The sequence below is a fragment of the Colossoma macropomum genome, unplaced genomic scaffold (genome assembly GCF_904425465.1).
Source record: "Colossoma macropomum unplaced genomic scaffold, Colossoma_macropomum, whole genome shotgun sequence".
NCBI classification, from domain to species: Eukaryota; Metazoa; Chordata; class Actinopteri; order Characiformes; family Serrasalmidae; genus Colossoma; species Colossoma macropomum.
Window position 1 is genome coordinate 11,752,561 of NW_023494787.1, and position 19,941 is coordinate 11,772,501.

The window sequence follows — 19,941 nt, forward strand, 5'->3', positions numbered from 1 at the left end:
ACATAGCCTTTTAACTTTTAACACTCACTGTGCAAGGCCATTTCCAAAAGGTTGGGACACTATGCAAAATGTTAATAGAAACAGAATGCAAAGATGTGCAAGTCATTTAAATCCTACATTTAATTGAAAGTAGCGCAAAGACAAATATTAAATGTTAACACTGAGAAAATGTATTGTTTCTTGAAAAAAATCTCTGTGTTGCATCACCTATTCTTTTAACACTTTGTAAGCTTTTGAGACCAATTGCTGTAGTTTTGAAAGTGAAATGTTGGTAGCACTTTATTTTACAGAGGTATGTTTCAGCTTGTACTACTATGAAGTTGGTAATGGTAAGTACCACCAAACTGTTTCAGGAAATACATGCTTGTGTGTTAGTGAAGAGTAGGTGACAATGGTGTAAAAATTGCATTGTACCTACCACTCACTACTTAGTAAGTACACTCTTATAATTCATTCCATGTTATGTAATAAATTTTCTGGCAAATTTTCTGTAAAATTATGGAAACAGGACTGTAAAATAAAGTGTTACTTTGTATGTAGGTCAACAAACAATGGTAAAATTTGCACAAGCAAATAATCCAATATAAGAACAGTGCTCATAATTCATAATTGCAGGGAAATTAGGGAACTGACAGTTCATAGCATTATTAACAAACGAAATCAATATTGATTGCTTGTGTCCTTCAACCTTTCAGATAGCACTGCATTATGCTGATATGCTTCTATAATGAATATAACCACAGTTCATGGCTGGATCTACAAATGCAAGTTAAGAATGTGCTATACAACGTGGAAACACTAAATCAAGAAAATCCAAAAAATCCACCAACTTCCTGGGCTAAAGCTTGTCTGAGATGGACTGATGCAAAGTGGAAACACATCAAAGTATTTTGTTCTTTCATGGTTTAGGAGGTATGTTAGTGCCAATGGCATGGGTAACTTGCACATTTTTTTCTTGCTGTTTGTTTCAGCAAGACAATGCCAAACCACATACTGAATGAGTTAAAAGTGCTTGGCTTTGTAGCCAGAGAGTACAGGTGCAAAACTGGTCTGCCTGCAATCCAGATCTGTCTGCTATGTGTAGTGTTATATCAAGCAAGAATATGCAAAATATGCTGAATATTTTTGGTTGTTGAACTATTCTCAGTCCAACAGTGACACTAAGGTGTTAAAAAAGTCCAGCAGTCTGACCCATTAGTACCAGAACACTCTAACACACCACCACCATGTCAGTGTCACTGCAGTGCTGAGAAGTGTGTAATAACAGTTTACAGTAAAAAGGTTCCACCACTTCTTAATTTTTAATGATAGGGCTCTGGCACAGTCTGCTCTGTAGAGATGTAAGCCAGAGAGTTGGAAAGTGTTGTCCAGATTCATTGGGCCAGGTTTGGACCAGAGAAGTACTGTGCAGCAGAGAGAGAAAACTGTGTCTGCTGTAGAGAGCAGCTGCTCTGCTGACTAAAATGTCCAAAATGCTGCTTGTGTATGAGAAATTAGGAGTAATGCCTGTTGCCATAAACTGCCTTATGTTCAATGTGTCTTCTGTGAGATACATTTTTGCTGTCCAAAAAATTAATATATAAATAAATAAACATTTCATGATGAATGGACCAATTGAAATGCTTCAAAATTGCTTGGAATATAACCTCTTTACATAAACTTTTAGGGGGATGTAGATTTGACATCTTTTTTATTTTTTATTTAACATAGATTTTTCTCTGCACCTTATTCTCACTACCTCATGCTCAGGCACCATGTGTCAGTGCTGCACTGTCCTGTCTGATTACTGTGTCTAATGTCTGTTTTAATTACCGTATTTATTGCATTGTTTCTAGTTTAATGTTTGCACACTTGTGTCTGCACATTTGCACTTTGTCTGTACTTTTTATTTTGTTCCATGTTGCACCATGGTCCTGGAGGAACGTAATTTCACTCCACTGTGTACTTGTACATAAATGGAATGACAATAAAAGCCTCTTGACTTGACTTGAATGGCAACAGTAAACTGGCACCTTTTGTTATTTCTTCTCAATAGACTTAATATTTAGTATAATTTGATGCCTCATAATTTGTAATAAGTAGCAGAAGCATAAAAATAGATATCAGACTTTGAACAGCTGCCAGGACAAGATGATTACAGGTTGTAATATCCTGGATTCTTTTGGACCCCATGTGGCATATCAAGGTTTTATATAGTTTTTTTATTATTATTTGTTTTATTTTGTTTTTTATTTTTGTTTTCTGTTTCCTGGACATAATGGGTGTATGTACAAACATATGAACAGGATACTCTAAAAACAATTAAAAGTAGAATTCTAGTGTGCATGCTAATGAATGTGTTCTCTCTGTAGGTTGAAGCACTGCACTATCACAGAAAAAGGCTGTGAAGCGCTGAGTTCAGCTTTGAAATCACATCCTTCACATCTGCGCAAGCTGAATCTATCCAAGAATAAATTAGGAAATGCAGGACTGAAGCAGCTCTCCGCTGCACTGGAGAATCCTCAATGTAAACTACAGGCACTGAAGTAAGATCTGTTATCTGCTCATATCACATTAGCTGATCAAGCTCAAGCCTAGTAGACCAGCAGAACTAATGGCCATTCATTTTTACTTTGAGAGCAGCATATTTCATGGGATTTTTCTCATCCATTTTGGAAATACTTTTCTTTTATAGCCTGTTGTATGGTAGGCTTAATTCACCAGTTAACCCAAGTGTGCATTGTGCTTGTTATCTTATTTACCACATTTTATTGGCTGCCAGCTGCCACGAGAATCAAGATTAACCAGTCAGAATTGTGCATTGTTCATGGGAAAGTAATCCAGAAGGATAAGCAGCTTAGAAAATGTGTGTGTGTGTGTGTAGTGAGTAAAACATTTATAACGATTAAAACCAACACTGTTGCCACTGCCACCAGAGTTAGATACTTAAGGTTGGGTGGATAGGCATGAAATACTGCATTGTTACAGAGACTCCTGCATCGACAATGCTGAGACGGTTTTCTGTAATTTAAACTAAACTTATTAGAACCTTAAAGAGCATTCTATCATGAGCAATACACAATTAGCCAGTTATGCATTACCATAATTAGACAGTTACATATTCAGACAGTTTGTGGTAGTCATTGTTATTATTTAGCTTTTAATTTCACAGTAAACCAGCTACCAAGATAAGGAGCCCTGAAAAAATTCTGCTTAGGCCCCCCAAAAGGCAAAAGCCAGCACTGTGTGGCAATCCATGCGTAAAATCCTTGATAAGCCCCTGGAAAATGGAAGGTCACTAACTCACCCTCAACTGTTACTTGGTAACAACTTAATTAGCCATTTCTGGTATTTAACTGTCTATCCACTGACTTTATACTATCAATCCAATGTCACAGAGCTGTTCCACAAGTATGTTCCAATAGTTTCTGAATGAGGTACACTGGTATAGTGTCATAAGTGTTATCAAAGTACATCATGTTGAAGATCAAATCAATTACATCTCAACAACTTTTCTACAGCAAGAAAGCTGACTGCCAATAATTTACCAAGCACGTTTTAGCAATATTTGATCTATTGATTATCAAATGAATGTCAGCTGATTCTAAACTTTGTGTATTTTTCACTGTGTAGCATAAACACTATATGGACTAAAGTATTGGGACACCTACACATTACACCTACAGGTGATTTCATGATATCCCATTCTAAATCTATAGGCATTAATATGGAGTAGGTCCCCCCTTTGCAGCTATAACAGCTTCCGCTCTTCTGGGAAATTTTCTACAAGATTTTGTGTCTTTGGGAATTTCTGCCCTTTCATCCAGAAGAACATTTGTAAGTCAGACACTGATGTTGGACAAGAGAGCCTGGTTCATAATCTCTGTTCTAGCTCATCCCAAAGGTATTCGGTGGGGTTGAGGTCAGGGCTCTGTGTGTGCCAGTCAAGTTCTTTCACACCAAACTCACCAAACCATGCCTTAATGGACCTTACTTTGTGCACTGGAACACAGTCATGCTGGAATAAAGTTGGAAGCATAGAGGTGTCCAAAATGTCTAGGTATTCTGAAGCATTAAGATTTCCCCTCACTGGAACTAAGGCGCCTAGGCCAAACCCTGTAAAACAACCCCATAGCATTATCCCTCCTCCACCAAACTTTACATTTGGTACAATAATTGGCAATTAAACAGGTAATATTCTCCTGCCATTCGCCAAACCCAGACTCATCCATCAGACTGCCAGATAGAGAAGTGTGATTAGTCACTCCTTAGAATACATTTGCACTGTGTTTCATGGCTAAGCTGTTGTTGCTCCTAGGTGCTTCTGTTTCACAATAATAGCACTTACAGTTGACAGAGGCAGATCTTGCAGGACAGAAATTTCACAAACTTGTGGCAGAGGTGGCATCCTACGTGCAAGTTGCTTTTATTACAAAACCAAAACTTAAGTCCAAGAAACAGAACAAAAAAGGTACACAAAAAGAAACAAATCCATAAAGTAACAAAAACAGAAACCAGGGAACAGAAACTAAGGAGCAGAGAGAAGATGCATCATCGCATAACACTGGGACTAACTGGGAAAAAAAGGCTTCATATTTGCATTTAAAGTCAGACATTGTGGAGTGAATCCTGAAAATCACATTTCTACATGAGTTTGACTATTTACCAGTCAGCCATTGTGGAGTGAATGCTAAAAATTACATTTCTGCATGTATTTGACTATTTACCAGCAGTAAATAGTTTCCGAAAGAGATACACTGGATAATTATCCTTCAGACACACTGAATAACAACAGAAATAGTAATCATTTTCTCATTATCTGAAAGAAATTTGACTACTCAAATTTGATGAAATTCCTTTCTTAAATATTACAACTTCTGTGATATGATATACATTGGTAGAACATTCACAAAGCTAATAATAAATCAATTAATAAAAAGGATACTGCAGGATATTGTCACTGTCTAAATAAAATGTTTTATCTAAAATGATAACTTTACAGGAGAGAGAAAAAAACATTATTACGTTGTAATGAAAATTAATATAAATTTATTTCTTTATTTGAGTTTGGGCACTTGTGTTCAAAATTTCTGTTACTGTGAATAGCTAAACGAATGAAATTGGACCTGATTAAAGATGACACATTCCTTTAACATTTTAAGCAACATTACTTTTTAATTCCATTTTTACAGTTTCAGAATAACAAATAAGTGCCCAAAGCAAGTTTGGGCACCCTGCGTGACTGGTACTTAGCAACATCCCCTTTGGCAAATACCACGGCTTATAAATGCTCTTTGCAGCCAGCTTTCAATTATTGCCCATTCTACCTTGCAAAAGGCTACTAGTTCTATGAGATTCTTGGGCCACCTTGGGCCAATCTATTCACAGGTTTTTGATGATGTTTAGGTCGGGGGACTGTGAGGGCCATGACAAAATCTTCAGCTGGTGCCTCTTGTCCATTGTGGATTTTGTGTTTAGGATAATCATTGTGTTGTAGGCGCCATTCTCTTTTTATCCTCAGGTACTGAAGGTGTGATGGTTGTCTTCAGAATTTGCTGGTATTCAAATGACTCCATTCTTCCCTCTACCAGTGAAATGTTCTCTGTGCCACTGGCTGCAACACAAACCCGAAGCATGATCGATTCACCCCTGTGCTTAACACTTGGAGAAGTGTTCTTTCAATGAAATTCTGCACCTTTTTTTGCCAAACGTACCTTTGCTCATTGCAGGCAAAACTTAAATTTTAACTTCATCATTTCACAGCATTTGTTTCCAAAATGCACCAGGCTTGTTTAAATATTCCTTTGCAAACCTCTGTTGCTGAATTTTGTGGTGAGGACACAGGAAAGGTGTTCTGAGATTTTGATTTGCCTTTTTTGCAGCAGTTCTCTCTGAAACGTTTCTTGGTCTTCAGACTTCATCTTGACCTCCACCATTCCCATTAACTACCATTTCTTAATTACATAACAAATTGTGGAAATGGCTACATGAAGACGCTTTGGTATCTTCTCATAGCCTTCTCCTTTGGTGGGTATCAATTATTTTAATTTTCACAGTGCTATTCAGCTGCTTTGAGGAGCCCATGGCTACTGATTGTTGGGAGAAGGTTTGATAAGTCAAAGTAAATATAAAACCTTAACATTTGCATCTCCTGGCCTTTCCAAAGCCTGACTGTGAGCAAGCCATAGTTCTAACAAGCTAATCAAAGTCTGAGACCTTAGTAAAAATCTCAAAGAGCTCACATCTCTTGAACTGAAAAGTAGTTAACACACCATGAGTCAAAACCAGAAAATACAACCAGATCAAAAACATAACAATCGGCAAAACAATCCAAAGGGTGAGGCAAAAGGGCAAATTCCAGAAGACAGTCCAAAAGGTAAAAAAAAACGGTGAGAGAACAAAAGGCAGACAATCTAAACGGTTAGGCAAAAGACAGAGTCGGGAAGAACAGGCAAAATGGTCATAAACAGAAAAGCAGATATACAATAGAATGCTCAGTAGGTCGAAAACGATACAATACTTCGCAACCTTTCTATGCTAAAGCCTGGGCTTATAAGCTAAACTAAAGATATCACATGACCTATGATACAGTTGAACCGAATTAGTATTCGGGAGAGTGAGAGCGCTGATTGGAGCGTGAAGGCAGTTCAGAGGTCGCAGGAGTCATGTGATCTCCCTGAGGATTCTGCAAGATGGAGTCCAAGTGAGAGTCAGAGCCTGAAGGATGCGTGACAGTAACCCCCCCAAAGATGCCCCAATGCCAGGACAACAGAGCTGCCGAGGTGCTGAACCGACGGGCTTCGTCCACGACAACCCTGCAGATGGACAGGAAGTGTACTAGGGAGCACTTTCCGTGGATGACCCCTAGGGAGAGGAGCAGGCTTGTCAGGGTGTGGACTGTGGAAATCTGCGATGAGACCAGGGTCCAGGATGTCTCGTGCTGACATCCAACACTGCTCCTCCGGGCCGTATCCCTCCCAGTCCACCAAGTACTGGAGGTTACCTCCTTGTCTCCAGGAGTCCAGCAGCCTGCAGACAGCGTAGACTGGTGTTCAAGTTTCAAGTTTCTTTGTCATTTGCACAACAGCTTAGGTAATCACTGTACAGAAAGTAAATAAATAAAAGTAAAATATAAAAAACAAACTGAAATATAGAGAAAATATACACAAATATAGAGAAATATATACAAAATATAGAGGCAATATACATTTTAAAGTAACTTAAGTGACTGTGTTATTGTTCTTTAAAGTGGCTTAGTGTTAAGGTTAAGGTGTTATTGTCCATAGCAGAGATGATATGATACAGTAATAATGCTGAGAAAGTGACTGAGTGAAATGATAGTTGGGGAAGGACCCACAGCTTCACAGCTTGTTCAGAAGCCTGAGAGCCTGTGGGTAGAAACTGGGTTGTTCTAGCCTTTATGTTATGAAATCTCCTGCCTGATGGCAGGATGGTGAACAGGCTGTGTGCTGGGTGACTGCTGTCTGACCGGATCTTTTTGATTTTCCTGAGGCAGCGGGACTGGTAGATGTCCTGTAAGGCTGGTAGTTTGTTACCTATGATGGCTTCTGCCGTCCTCACCACTCATTTTAGGGCCTTGCAGTCACAGGCAATGTAGCTGCTGTACCAGGCAGTGATGCAGCCCATGAGGATGCTCTCTATGGTGCATCTGTAGAAGTTGGTGAGGATCTGAGGAGGCAGACCAAACTTCCCGAGCCTACGCAGAAAAAAGAGACGCTGACGGGCAGATCTCATGATAGTGTTGGTGTGGAGGGACCAGGTGAGGTCATCAGTGAGTAGTATGCCGAGGAACTTCACACTGCTGACTCTCTCCACTTCGGCTCCATTGATGAACAGAGGAGAGTGACCGCCCCTCTGCTGCTTCCTGTAGTCCCCGATCATCTCCTTTGTTTTGCTGATGTTGAGACAGAGATTGCTGTCATGACACCACTCTGACAGCGCTGACCTCGTCTCTGTAGGCTGTTTCATCTCCATCAGTGATGAGGCCTAGGATGGTAGTAAGTAAGTAAGTAGGTCAAGTTTATTTATATAGCGCTTTTTACAACAGGTGTTGTCACAAAGCAGCTTTACAAGGAAATCAGCATTACAGAAAGAAATCCGGGTCCAAGCCCCCATGAGCAAGCCAGTGGCAACAGTGGCAAGGAAAAACTCCCTAGGAAACAGGAAGAAACCTTGAGAGGAACCCAGACTCAGAAAGGGGAACCCATCCTCCTCTGGTCGACACCAGATAGTAAACATTGTTAGTACAAAAACAGGGAAAACAGGTAGAGCAATGATTAATTTGATTAGTTTAGTTCATGCAGCAGCAGTGGCAGCAACAGCTATTCAACTCGGCAAAGGAAAGAAAGAAAGGAAAAACACACAGAGAGTCAGTTCTGTAAAGGGTGACTGATTACAGATTAAAGTGTTAGCAGAGCAGCAGAGACTCTGGCAGGTATAGAACTGACAGGGAAAACTGATTACCAAAGGCTTGACTATACAAGTAAGTTTTTAGCCTAGACTTAAAGACTGAGGCTGTGTCTGAGTCCCGAACATTAACAGGAAGATTATTCCAAAGCTGGGGGGCTTTGTAGGAGAAAGCTCTCCCCCCTGATGTAACTTTATTAATTCTAGGTACTAATAGTAAGCCAGCACCAGGTTCATAGTGAGAGAGAAGTTCACTCAGGTACTGAGGGGCGAGTCCGTTTAGAGCTTTATAAGTCAGTAAGAGAATGTTATAATCAATGCGAAATTTAACTGGTAACCAGTGTAAGGTTGATACAACTGGGCTGATATGGTCAAACTTTCGCGTTCTAGTAAGAACTCTGGCTGCAGCATTCTGGACTAGCTGAAGCTTGTTAAGGCTTTTGCTGGGACATCCAGATAGCAGGGCATTACAGTAATCTAGCCTTGAAGTAATAAATGCATGAACTAATTTTTCTGCATCCTGTAGAGATAATGCATTTCTCAATTTAGCAATTTTGCGGAGATGCAGGAAGGCTGTTCTAGTAATATTAGTTATGTGTGCGTCTAAGGACAGATCAGGGTCTATAATGACACCAAGGCTTTTTACAGATGAGCTTGATGCAACTGAGAAATTGTTAAGTTTAAGTGTTGAATTAGACAGTCTGTTTCTAGCCGCTTTTGGACCAAGAAGTAGAACCTCTGTTTTATCGGAGTTAAGAAGGAGAAAGTTACTCGACATCCAGTCTTTTATGTCTTTTATACAGTCTTCAATATTGCTAAGTTTAAATTTATCATCCAGTTTGCTTGCTAAGTATAACTGAGTGTCTTCGGCATAGCAGTGGAAATTTATGCCATGTTGATAATGGTGCCCAGTGGTAGCATATATAATGTGAATAATACAGGTCCTAAAACACCTTGTGGACCACCATACTTCACTTTTGCGAGGGCAGATGATTCACCGTTTATATTAACAAACTGATAGCGATCAATGAGGTAGGTCCTGAACCAGGAAAGAGCTGTTTTTACTAGTGCTGTCTCTGTACTATGATGTGGCCTAAAGCCAAAGTGAGAGTCAGAGCCTAAGGGATGCGTGACAAAACTTCTTTCATGAGAGTTACACCAAATTATACTAACTATTCTAGGAGGTTTACAGCAGGCTTACCACCATGCCAACTTTGAAAGGAAAGCAGAGAAAAGCATTAGATATTAGACTGAGAGGCTTTTTAAAAGATCTAGTCTGCATTGTCTCATCAAAACTTTTGATGAGAGAGGGTCAGATTGTGTTCAGAGTAGGATCAGCCAAAGAGTTGTAACCAGAAGCACCAACTTGGAAGTGACCCCTAATTCTCAACTCAAAGGGGAATTTAAGGTGCTTCAACTTTTATGGTGTTTAGGCATGGGAAGTCTTCCAGTACCTGTCACATGTTCCTTATTGTTGATTCATTCTCCTACCGTATGGGCAGTGCTGGAGTGACAGAGTTTATATCATGCCTAAATTATGCTAGCATGTCACAGAACCTCCAAATGTTTTAGGCATGCTTGTACATTTAATTTGAGATTAAACTTCATAGGAACTGTGTATTTCACATACAAGGAAAAAGAAAAACAGAAAAAGAGTGAATTATACATCTATTCAGGTGTATACAAACAATCTGGACATTCATAACACCATGTGATGAATCACATGATGTTATGAATGTCCTGGGAAATTCCTGTTTTCATGTTGTTGATAGAAGATTAGCATTTTTGAAATTAAAATGTTTACAGATCATTTCTTTCATTGAAAGTTGTGTGCCTGCATTTGACTTCCTTTGTCATAAATCTCTTCAAAGGTCAAAAGAGGCATCACACACTCTGGGAAGGGTCTTCTTTAAGAGGTGCTCTGTTCAGAAACATTGTTTTATATTGCACTGTCATTGTTCTTGACAATAGAGGTAAACTCACCATGTTTTGGAGTGCTTTTAATAAGTTGAGCCAGGTTACCAAGGCCAGTGAGCTGTGGCTAGACATCTTATAGCTGTCATCCCTATAAAAGCATCTCATACAGTATCCAAGTACTTTTTTGCTTTTATTTTTATTGGTCCTTGCCATTTCCATCAAGCACTTTTTATTCAGTATGTCCAAACTTGCATGAAAAGTGTGAAACAGAAGCTAGCTACTGTTTTCTTTGCAGGATGAATAGGTGTGATGTCAAAGAAGAAGATTGTGAAGCGCTGGCTTCAGCTCTGAAGTCAAATCCATCACACTTGAGAGTGCTGGATCTATCTAGGAATGGACTAGGAGACTCAGGAATGAAACAACTCTCTGCTGAACTGAAGAATCCTCACTGTAAACTGAAGATATTGAGGTAATCAACAGTTATGGATAAAATTATCAAAAAATGTTTTACTGGCAAATTTTAAGTGAATTTCTTGTTGGTATAAGAAAATGTGAAAACACCGTTATGTGTGAATTCCCATAGATGATGTGCCTTGCTCACCGTATGTGGCAGATTCGATGGAAGGATTTGAACCTAAGAATGTAGTGTCTATGATCAAGAAATTCCTGTTAAACTGGGATGGGTTTCCCAAAAGCATCCACTCTCTCCAACTAATTAAATGATCTTAATACTAAGATGCTTTTGAGAAAATGGGTCCTTGTCTGTGTGTTGTTTTGAACTGAGAGAGTAAAGAGTGTCATTGCTCTCTCTGCAGGTTGAGAACTTGTAACATCACATATGAGGGCTGTGCTGCTCTGGCTTCAGCTCTGAAATTAAACCCCTCACACCTGAGAGAGCTGGATCTGTCTGTGAATAAACTAGGAGACTCAGGAATGAAACTACTCTCTGCTGAACTGAAGATTCCTCACTGTAAGCTGAAGATATTGAGGTAATCAATAGTTATGGATAAAACTATCAAAAATGTTTTATAGGAACATTTTACAGGTTTACACTGGTGATGCATCTAATATGGCACATAACCATCTCAATCTCCAATTTTAGAATGCACCAAATGTGGACAGTAAAATAATATCTTTACCATATACTAAAATAATTGCATATTCAAGGACGTAAATTAAGTGCAACCTTTAATTATTTAATTATGTCTGCCTAGGTACCTTTATAAACTGTGATGAAAATTAAAATAAATTTTTACTTACGCAATACAGAAAAAAGTTTCTGCCACAGATACAGTCTGGCACTAACTGAATTAAAAATGTTGCTGCATGTAAACATACTTCAACGTGTAAGCTTTACAATTCTGCTTAAAACCAACGTAGGAGTTGTGGGTAATTATTACTATTAATACCTATATATTAATAAGTTCTAATAAGTGGGGCATCTGTCCAACAGCACTAAATAATGTCTCATGTCAAATGAGGTACACTTGATTGTACCTTATAGAGACTTATAATAACAATAGAAAAAGTAATAATTTGCTAATTATTTGAAGGAAATCAGGTTACTCAAATTTTGTGGAGTTCTTTTATAAGCTCTTAGGCCTTCTGTGATACAAGATACACACATGGATAAAACATTAGAGTTTAATAATAAGGTCATATGAGAACATTTAAAGTCCAAGCATGATGAATAAAAACCAAAAGTAGGACTAATTAACTCCTTACATGGCAAACATCAATGATAAGCTTATCTACAGTTTACATCAAATTAGATACTAGAGTGTTTGAAGCCTCTTGAGACTTAGCACAAGGCCATATTGGAAGAGAAACAGAGAGAAGTGTATATATTTACACTCAAAAGTGTGTTGCTGGGTTCCTGATTTAGGCCCATCTTGCAGCTTTCATCAGTCATCCATCTTTCGGTACTCACTAAAAACAGAAAGAGGTATCATTTCAGAAGTTTGTAGTAAGAAATTTATTATTAAAACAAAGCAAGGCAAGTTTTTTGTATAGCAGAGTTACAACTGACTCTTCTAACTGATTGTCAAGTTGCATATCCTTGCTGTCTGAACTAAACCTAGTATCACCAAAATGGTCATTTTACAGAAGAAAAATTATTCTTAACTTGTAATGAGAGACAGTGTAACAAAATGTTTTTCCAAGTACTTTTTGGCAATTTCTATTGATGCGATCATCATGGAACTTGAACAGAATGGAAAAGGTAACTGTTTTTTTTAAATTATGGAAATACCTAAAGTGAGTATACAAGGTTTCTGCATGACAGTTCTATACTCTTAGTAACATTTCACTTTAAGGAACACATATTAAAGTTTATTAAGGTCTTGTTTTATGTGTAATAAATCATATATTAGACATTTCTACATGGTTTATTCACTATGGCTTGGTCTTTGTTCATTATGATCTGTATTAATATGGAAGTTCAAGTATGTTGAGAAACACTAAACTCTATGACCTTGTTTTGAGTTTTGAAGTCCATTGGCACTATCTACACTCTCCCTCTCTCCCCCTCTCTCTTTCTATACATATACACACATATATATATGTGTGTGTGTGTGTGTGTATATGTGTATATATATATATATATATATATATATATATATATATATATATATATATAGAGAGAGAGAGAGAGAGAGAGGGAGAGTGAGGGAGAGTCTAAATAGTGCCAATGGACTTTAATAAGTCATTTGCTAGTTTTACGTTAAAAATTTAGCAAATTTTAAGTGAATTTCTTGTTGGAATAAGAAAATGTGAAAACACTGTTCCCATAGATCATGTGTCTTGCTCACTGTATGTGGCAGATTCAATGGAAGGATTTAAACTTAAGAATGTAGTGTCTATGATCAAGAAATTCCTGTTAAACTGGGATGGGTTTCCCCAAAGCATCCACTCTCTCCAACTAATTAAATGATCTTAATACTAAGATGCTTTTGAGAAAATGGGTCCTTGTTTGTGTGTTGTTTTGAACTGAGAGAGTAAAGAGTGTCATTGTTCTCTCTGCAGGTTGAGAACTTGTAACATCACATATGAGGGCTGTGCTGCTCTGGCTTCAGCTCTGAAATTAAACCCCTCACACCTGAGAGAGCTGGATCTGTCTATGAATAAACTAGGAGACTCAGGAATGAAACTACTCTCTGCTGAACTGAAGATTCCTCACTGTAAGCTGAAGATATTGAGGTAATCAATAGTTATGGATAAAACTATCAAAAATGTTTTATAGGAACATTTTACAGGTTTACACTGGTGATGCATCTAATATGGCACATAACCATCTCAATCTCCAATTTTAGAATGCACCAAATGTGGACAGTAAAATAATATCTTTACCATATACTAAAATAATTGCATATTCAAGGACGTAAATTAAGTGCAACCTTTAATTATTTAATTATGTCTGCCTAGGTACCTTTATAAACTGTGATGAAAATTAAAATAAATTTTTACTTACGCAATACAGAAAAAAGTTTCTGCCACAGATACAGTCTGGCACTAACTGAATTAAAAATGTTGCTGCATGTAAACATACTTCAACGTGTAAGCTTTACAATTCTGCTTAAAACCAACATAGGAGTTGTGGGTAATTATTACTATTAATACCTATATATTAATAAGTTCTAATAAGTGGAGCATCTGTCCAACAGCATTAAATAATGCCTCCAATTGAGGTACACTTGATTGTACCTTATAGAGACTTATAATAACAATAGAAAAAGTAATAATTTGTTGTTATTGAGTTCTTTTATAAGCTCTTAGGCCTTCTGTGATACAAGATACACACATGGATAAAACATTCACAGAGTTTAATAATAAGGTCATATGAGAACATTTAAAGTCCAAGCATGATGAATAAAAGCCAAAAGTAGGACTAATTAACATCAATGATAATCTTATCTACAGTTTACATTAATCCCTCAATTCTAACAATTGTTTATTTCTTAGAAGGCTGTTATGATTGACAAAGTATTCTTGTTATAAACACTGTATTGATGAATTACTTTTTTGAATGTTTCAGTAGTGTTCTGTAAAAAGATCTAACAAACATTTATAATAATTTATAATAAAATGGCTCACAAAACGTCATCTGATTATTAATTAGGGTGCATTTAATCATCTTACATTAGGATTGCAGAACATGAACAGTTATTTTATGTCAATTTCAATTCCACTGTCCCTGTTTTGTAATTTTGTAATCTGTGATTGGCCACACTGATGTATAAATGTTGGTTTCAACAAAAAAACAACTCTTTACAGCATGTGCTTCCTTTCTCTGTCAGCACAGGAGACCAGTTTCTGCACAGACCCCATTCCTTTTGCAAATCTTGCAGTTTTTATTTAAGATAAGATCATTCTTTATTAGTCCCACAATGGGGAAAATTCACATTTTATTTGACGATCTAAATGATGATAGCAAATGTTGCTGTCATGAGTGTTTTCTAATTGGATTTTGTCCTGATCAGGTTTAAACCAAAAAGGCTAGACAGCAGGTAGGTTTAATTAATAATAATTGTTATGACCCCTGGTCATAATGTTTGTAACGTGTGTTGGTTACTGTCTGTTGCTTTGTGTTTTTTTCTCTTTTTGTGTGTATCTTGTATTATGTACAGGTCTCTGATTGGCCACACAGGGGCACCCTCCTGTATATAAGAGTTCACTGAGCCACTACCACAGTTCAGAGCTCCCTAGAAGTATACAGCCCAACACTCTCCACACTGTTCTTTTGTGTTGCTTCAATACTCTTATTAATTTTGTAAAAGCCTTATTAGATTCTGATAGCTGGTTTTTATAACACTTAGTTGTTTTGTTTGTAATTTTGGCACATGCTCATCCCTGAAGCTACCATCCCATAACCACCACCTTACCATAGAGACTTCTAAGAAAATCTAAATAAACATGACCTGTTCAAAGGCTCAAAAAGTGTCTGCTGTATGGTCTGGCAACAGATCTGGGGAGAGAGCCCGCTGTCATTCTTTGTCACAGCCTGTTACTAGACCATTTCACTGGTTTGTTTGAGGAATTTGGTATGGCCTTTGAATGTGTGTGTGTGTGTGTGTGTGTGTGTGTGTGTGTGTGTGTGAGTGAGAGAGAGAGAGAGAGAGAGAGAGAGAGAGATATCCTTGACAAGCCCCCAATTCTGTTATGACTGGGTCTAATCTAATAAAGCATTCACAAAATAAACAAGAGGGTTCCTAAGCAATACCTTCGTATTCCTTACACACTAATCACATAGTGTGGACATTACACGTCACATTTTTATTTTGACAGACATGCAATCTTTGATGGCTCCTTTGCCAGGAAACGTAGCTAATCAACTTCTGAACAGTAGCCATGTAGCATGTTGTGTAGGTAGTATGGTTATAAATGTGATTTGATGGATATACACTATATTGCCAAAAGTATTCACTTGCTCATCCAAATCATTGAATTCAGGTGTTCCAAACATTTCCATGGCCATAGGTGTATAAAACCAAGCATCTAGGCATGCAGACCACTTTTACAAACATTTGTGAAAGAATGGGTCGCTCTCAGGAGCTCAGTGCATTCCAGCGTGGTACCGTAATAGGATGCCACCTGTACAAGTCCAGTCGTGAAATTTTCTCGCTACTAAATATTCCGCAGTCAACTGTCATTGGTATTATAACAAAGTGGAAGCAATTGGGAATGACAGCAACTCAGCCACAAAGTGGCAGGCAGGTAAAATTACAGAGCAGTGTCAGCGGATGCTGAGGCGCATAGTGCGCAGAGGTCGCCAAATTTCTGCAGAGTCAATTGCTACAGACCTCCAAACTTCATGTGGCCTTCAGATTAACCGTGCATAGAGAGCTTAATGGAATGGATTTCCATGGCCAAGCAGCTGCATTCAAGCCTTACATCACCAAGCACAATGCAAAATGTCGAATGCAGTGGTGTAAAGTGCCACCACTGGACTCTAGAGCAGTGGAGACGTGTTCTTTGGAGTGACGAATCACGCTTCTCCATCTGGCAAACCGATAGACGAGTCTGGGTTTGGCGGTTGCCAGGAGAATGGTACTTGTCTGACTGCATTGTGCCAAGTGTAAAGTTTGGTGGAGGGGGGATTATGGTGTGGGGTTGTTTTTCAGGAGTTGGGCTCGGCCCCTTAGTTCCAGTGAAAGGAACTCTTAATGCTTCAGCAGACCAAGAGATTTTGACAATTTCATGCTCTCAACTTTGTGGGAACAGTTTGGGGATGGCCCCTTCCTATTCCAACATGACTGTGCACCAGTGCACAAAGCAAGGCCCATAAAGACATGGATGAGCAAGTTTGGTGTGGAAGAACTTGACTGGCATGCACAGAGTCCTGACCTCAACACGATAGAACACCTTTGGGATGAATTAGAGCGGAGACTGCGAGCCAGGCCTTCTCATCCAACATCAGTGTCTGACCACAAATGCACTTCTGAAAGAATGGTCAAAAATTCTCATAAACACACTCCTAAACCTTGTGGAAAGCCTTCCCAGAAGAGTGGAAGTTGTTGTAGCTGCAAAGTGTGTGCCAACATCATAAAAAGCCTAAACATCATAAACCCTATGGATTAAGAATGGGATGTTACTAAAGTTCATATGCGTCTGAAGGCAGACGAGTGAATACTTTTGGCACTATAGTGTATGTTTGGTGTTTAAATCATGTTGTATTGCTCATGATGATAAAAAAAATGAATCTATATCTCAGGCTGCTGTAGCCTGACAAGGCCATTTACCATAAAATACAGCTACTTAAATTAATCTCAGGTCAGGGTTTCTCCCATGGACAGAGAACCATTGAACAATTGTGATTATTACACTTACAGAACCACCAATGATGACTTTAATATAGGGAAATTTTTTGATAAAGGTATATAAGAACTAAAGGATAAATTACAAAAGGTATGTAAATATTAAATGAAAGAGTATGCAAAAGAAACATAAATATGAAATTTACTGGATAAACATAGCTAAGTAGCTGAGACTCAAAACTGTTATTATGTGGCGGATGAGCAGTCCATAGAATGGAAAACAAATGATAGCGCAATGAATATCCTAAGTTTACATTGAAAAGAGAGATAGAGTGAAATACTGAGACTGAGCCATATGAAGAAGTGAAAGTGTCAATTTCGAAGTTAGTATAAATCAAAACTACCATTTCTAAACAATGCTTAAGTGAAAAAGAAGTTACAAAGTGGAATGTTGAATACATGATCTTAATATCCTGTAGATATTTATGGATAGTAAAATTTCTGCCATAAAGTATATATATATAGTCACAGAAGCTACAAACTTTATAATTCTACTTCTAAAACCTACATGATGACTTGAAAGAAAAGCAGATATATAAGATTAGAACCATGATTTAAAGGAACATATGGATTTCCTATTTCTAAAAAAATAATAATGAAATGAAAAACAGTTTAATGAAACTGAGTTACAATTTAAGAATCATAAAATAACTATTAAGCATAGGGAGTTTATCAATTCACCTTTGACAAGTACTAATTAATTAATTTCTAACAGTGTAGCCTTTTAACAGTCACAGAGGTGTTTTCCACAGTTTGATGAAGGAAAGCCATATGGTTTAGCATTTGATTAAAGATTGATGTTTCACATAGTTCACCAGAAAACAACAGAAAAAAGTCTCATCAGAGTGTTTAAAAAAAGGGATTTTGTGAGTTGACCCATTAACATTGTAACTCAGGGTCATCTGGTCATCTTGTCTATGAGGCCAGATGCCTCCCTTTCACACAGCGACAGTGTGAAGAAGGTGAGATGTGTTTGTGCAGATGAGATGGTTGGGGGGAAATGTCACTAGGACCTCAGATAAGCCCCAGGTATTATATTTAGAAGTGGTTATGTGTATTATAGAAAAGTATTCACTTCCAGCATTGTCATACTTTGTTTACTCAACTGACATCAGCTTTGTATATTTTCTCTATATGTTTTAAAGTTTCTTCTGCTTGTTTCGGACAGACCTGAACTGATTTTTGTGTTCTGAACTGAGAGAGTGAAGAGTGTGTCATTGTTTTCTTTGCAGGTTGAGTTGGTGTGATATCACAGATGAGGGCTGTGCTGCTTTAGCTTCAGCTCTTAATTCAAACCCATCACATCTAACAGAGCTGGATCTTACTAAAAACAGTGGTATACTGAATGGAGGAGGCCTGGTTCCTCTTAAGGCTGATCCACATTACAAGCTACAAAAACTAAGGTAAGAAAGATTAACTATAACATATCATTATACTCAATGGTTTTGTTTTATGCAGAGATATTGTTACATTTACCTTATTGTCAAAAAGTGCTAAATTATTTCAGAAAGATCGCCTGAGTGCAAAGGAATTAACTACACTCACCATGCACTGTCCTGCAAATTGGTGTAACACTGTATTAAGATTAAGATTAAATGACCCTTATTAGTCCCACAACAGGGATTTTTCACCTCCACATTTAACCCGTCTGTGCAGTGAAACACCACATACACACTAGTAAACACACACACTGGGGGGCAGTGAGCACACTTGCCCGGAGCAGTGGGCAGCCCTATCCGCAGTGCCCGAGGAGCAGTTGGGGGTTATGTGCCTTGCTCAAGGGCACTTCAGTCAAGTACTTTCGGCTCAGGTGATCGAACCAGCAACCTTCCGACCTTCCCTAACCAGCCCATAACTGCCCCCAATGAAAAGTGTTTGTATAACACATTTCTTGTATAAACTTGTATATAACATATTAATAAATGCCTCAGTCATCATTAATGAAGTATTCTTATTTTACATGACATTAATATTGAATACTGATTCACTCCTATATTATTTCCAATAAAACTAGTCAAAACTCACCTGGCTTTGCCATTTCTTCTAAGTGTAAGTGATTCAAGTCAAGTTTACCTAGCTGAAATTCAAAGTAGTCTATATTTCTGTTCATGCACTGTTCATGCAGTGCAAAAAAATGATAGTTTTAACTTAAAAACATAAATAACCAGCCTATAATTGCAAATTCATTGAACTAATAATAACAATTTCAGAACAATAATCTGTATTTTCAGTGGTTCAAAAGTTCAATAAAATACATTTACTACAAGGTAGACAGTTTGTTAAGTTAAAACAATTATGTTTTGAAAAATGTTTTTTAGTTTGTTTATATTTATTTCTTTTGTTAGAATATGTGGTATTTCAGTATGTAAAGGGATTATAAAATCATTATTTAAAAGTCAAGTCACCATATTTGTGCAAGGCTGTCTACAGTGAATCCAAATGATTATTCAAAGCAGTCCCAGAATTATTACGCGAAGTGGAGGCAAATCATAACAATCAATAACCTACTTACTATATATATATAAAATACTAAACATAAATATTTACTTTTGACTCCATCATGCAGTTGTTGACACTTGACAGTATTAATGATTATTTGAAATGTGTCTGTGGCAGAGTGTAGCTAATGGCAGATGAGGAAAAAGTTACCTGTTTCAAAAGCTGTTTATAGTCTGAAATTATTAGAAAGAATTACATTATTTGTTTTGTCAGCAATCCTGTAGAACCATTTAACCAGCATTGATTGATTGATCTATTTATTTATTTATTTAAGAAATCTGCAGGAGTTTTGTAGACATTTAACTGA

At 37.6% G+C, this 19,941-nt stretch overlaps 1 protein-coding gene across 1 annotated transcript in view; it reads left to right on the forward strand.

Moving 5' to 3' along the window:
• The window catches only part of LOC118805376 (NACHT, LRR and PYD domains-containing protein 12-like), a 107,291-nt gene that overhangs the window by 86,532 nt on the left and 818 nt on the right, over positions 1-19,941 (forward strand). Inside the window, 5 exon segments of the mRNA XM_036566131.1 lie at positions 2,352-2,525; positions 10,619-10,792; positions 11,139-11,312; positions 13,348-13,521; positions 18,368-18,538. Coding sequence (XP_036422024.1) covers positions 2,352-2,525; positions 10,619-10,792; positions 11,139-11,312; positions 13,348-13,521; positions 18,368-18,538 — 867 coding nt within the window.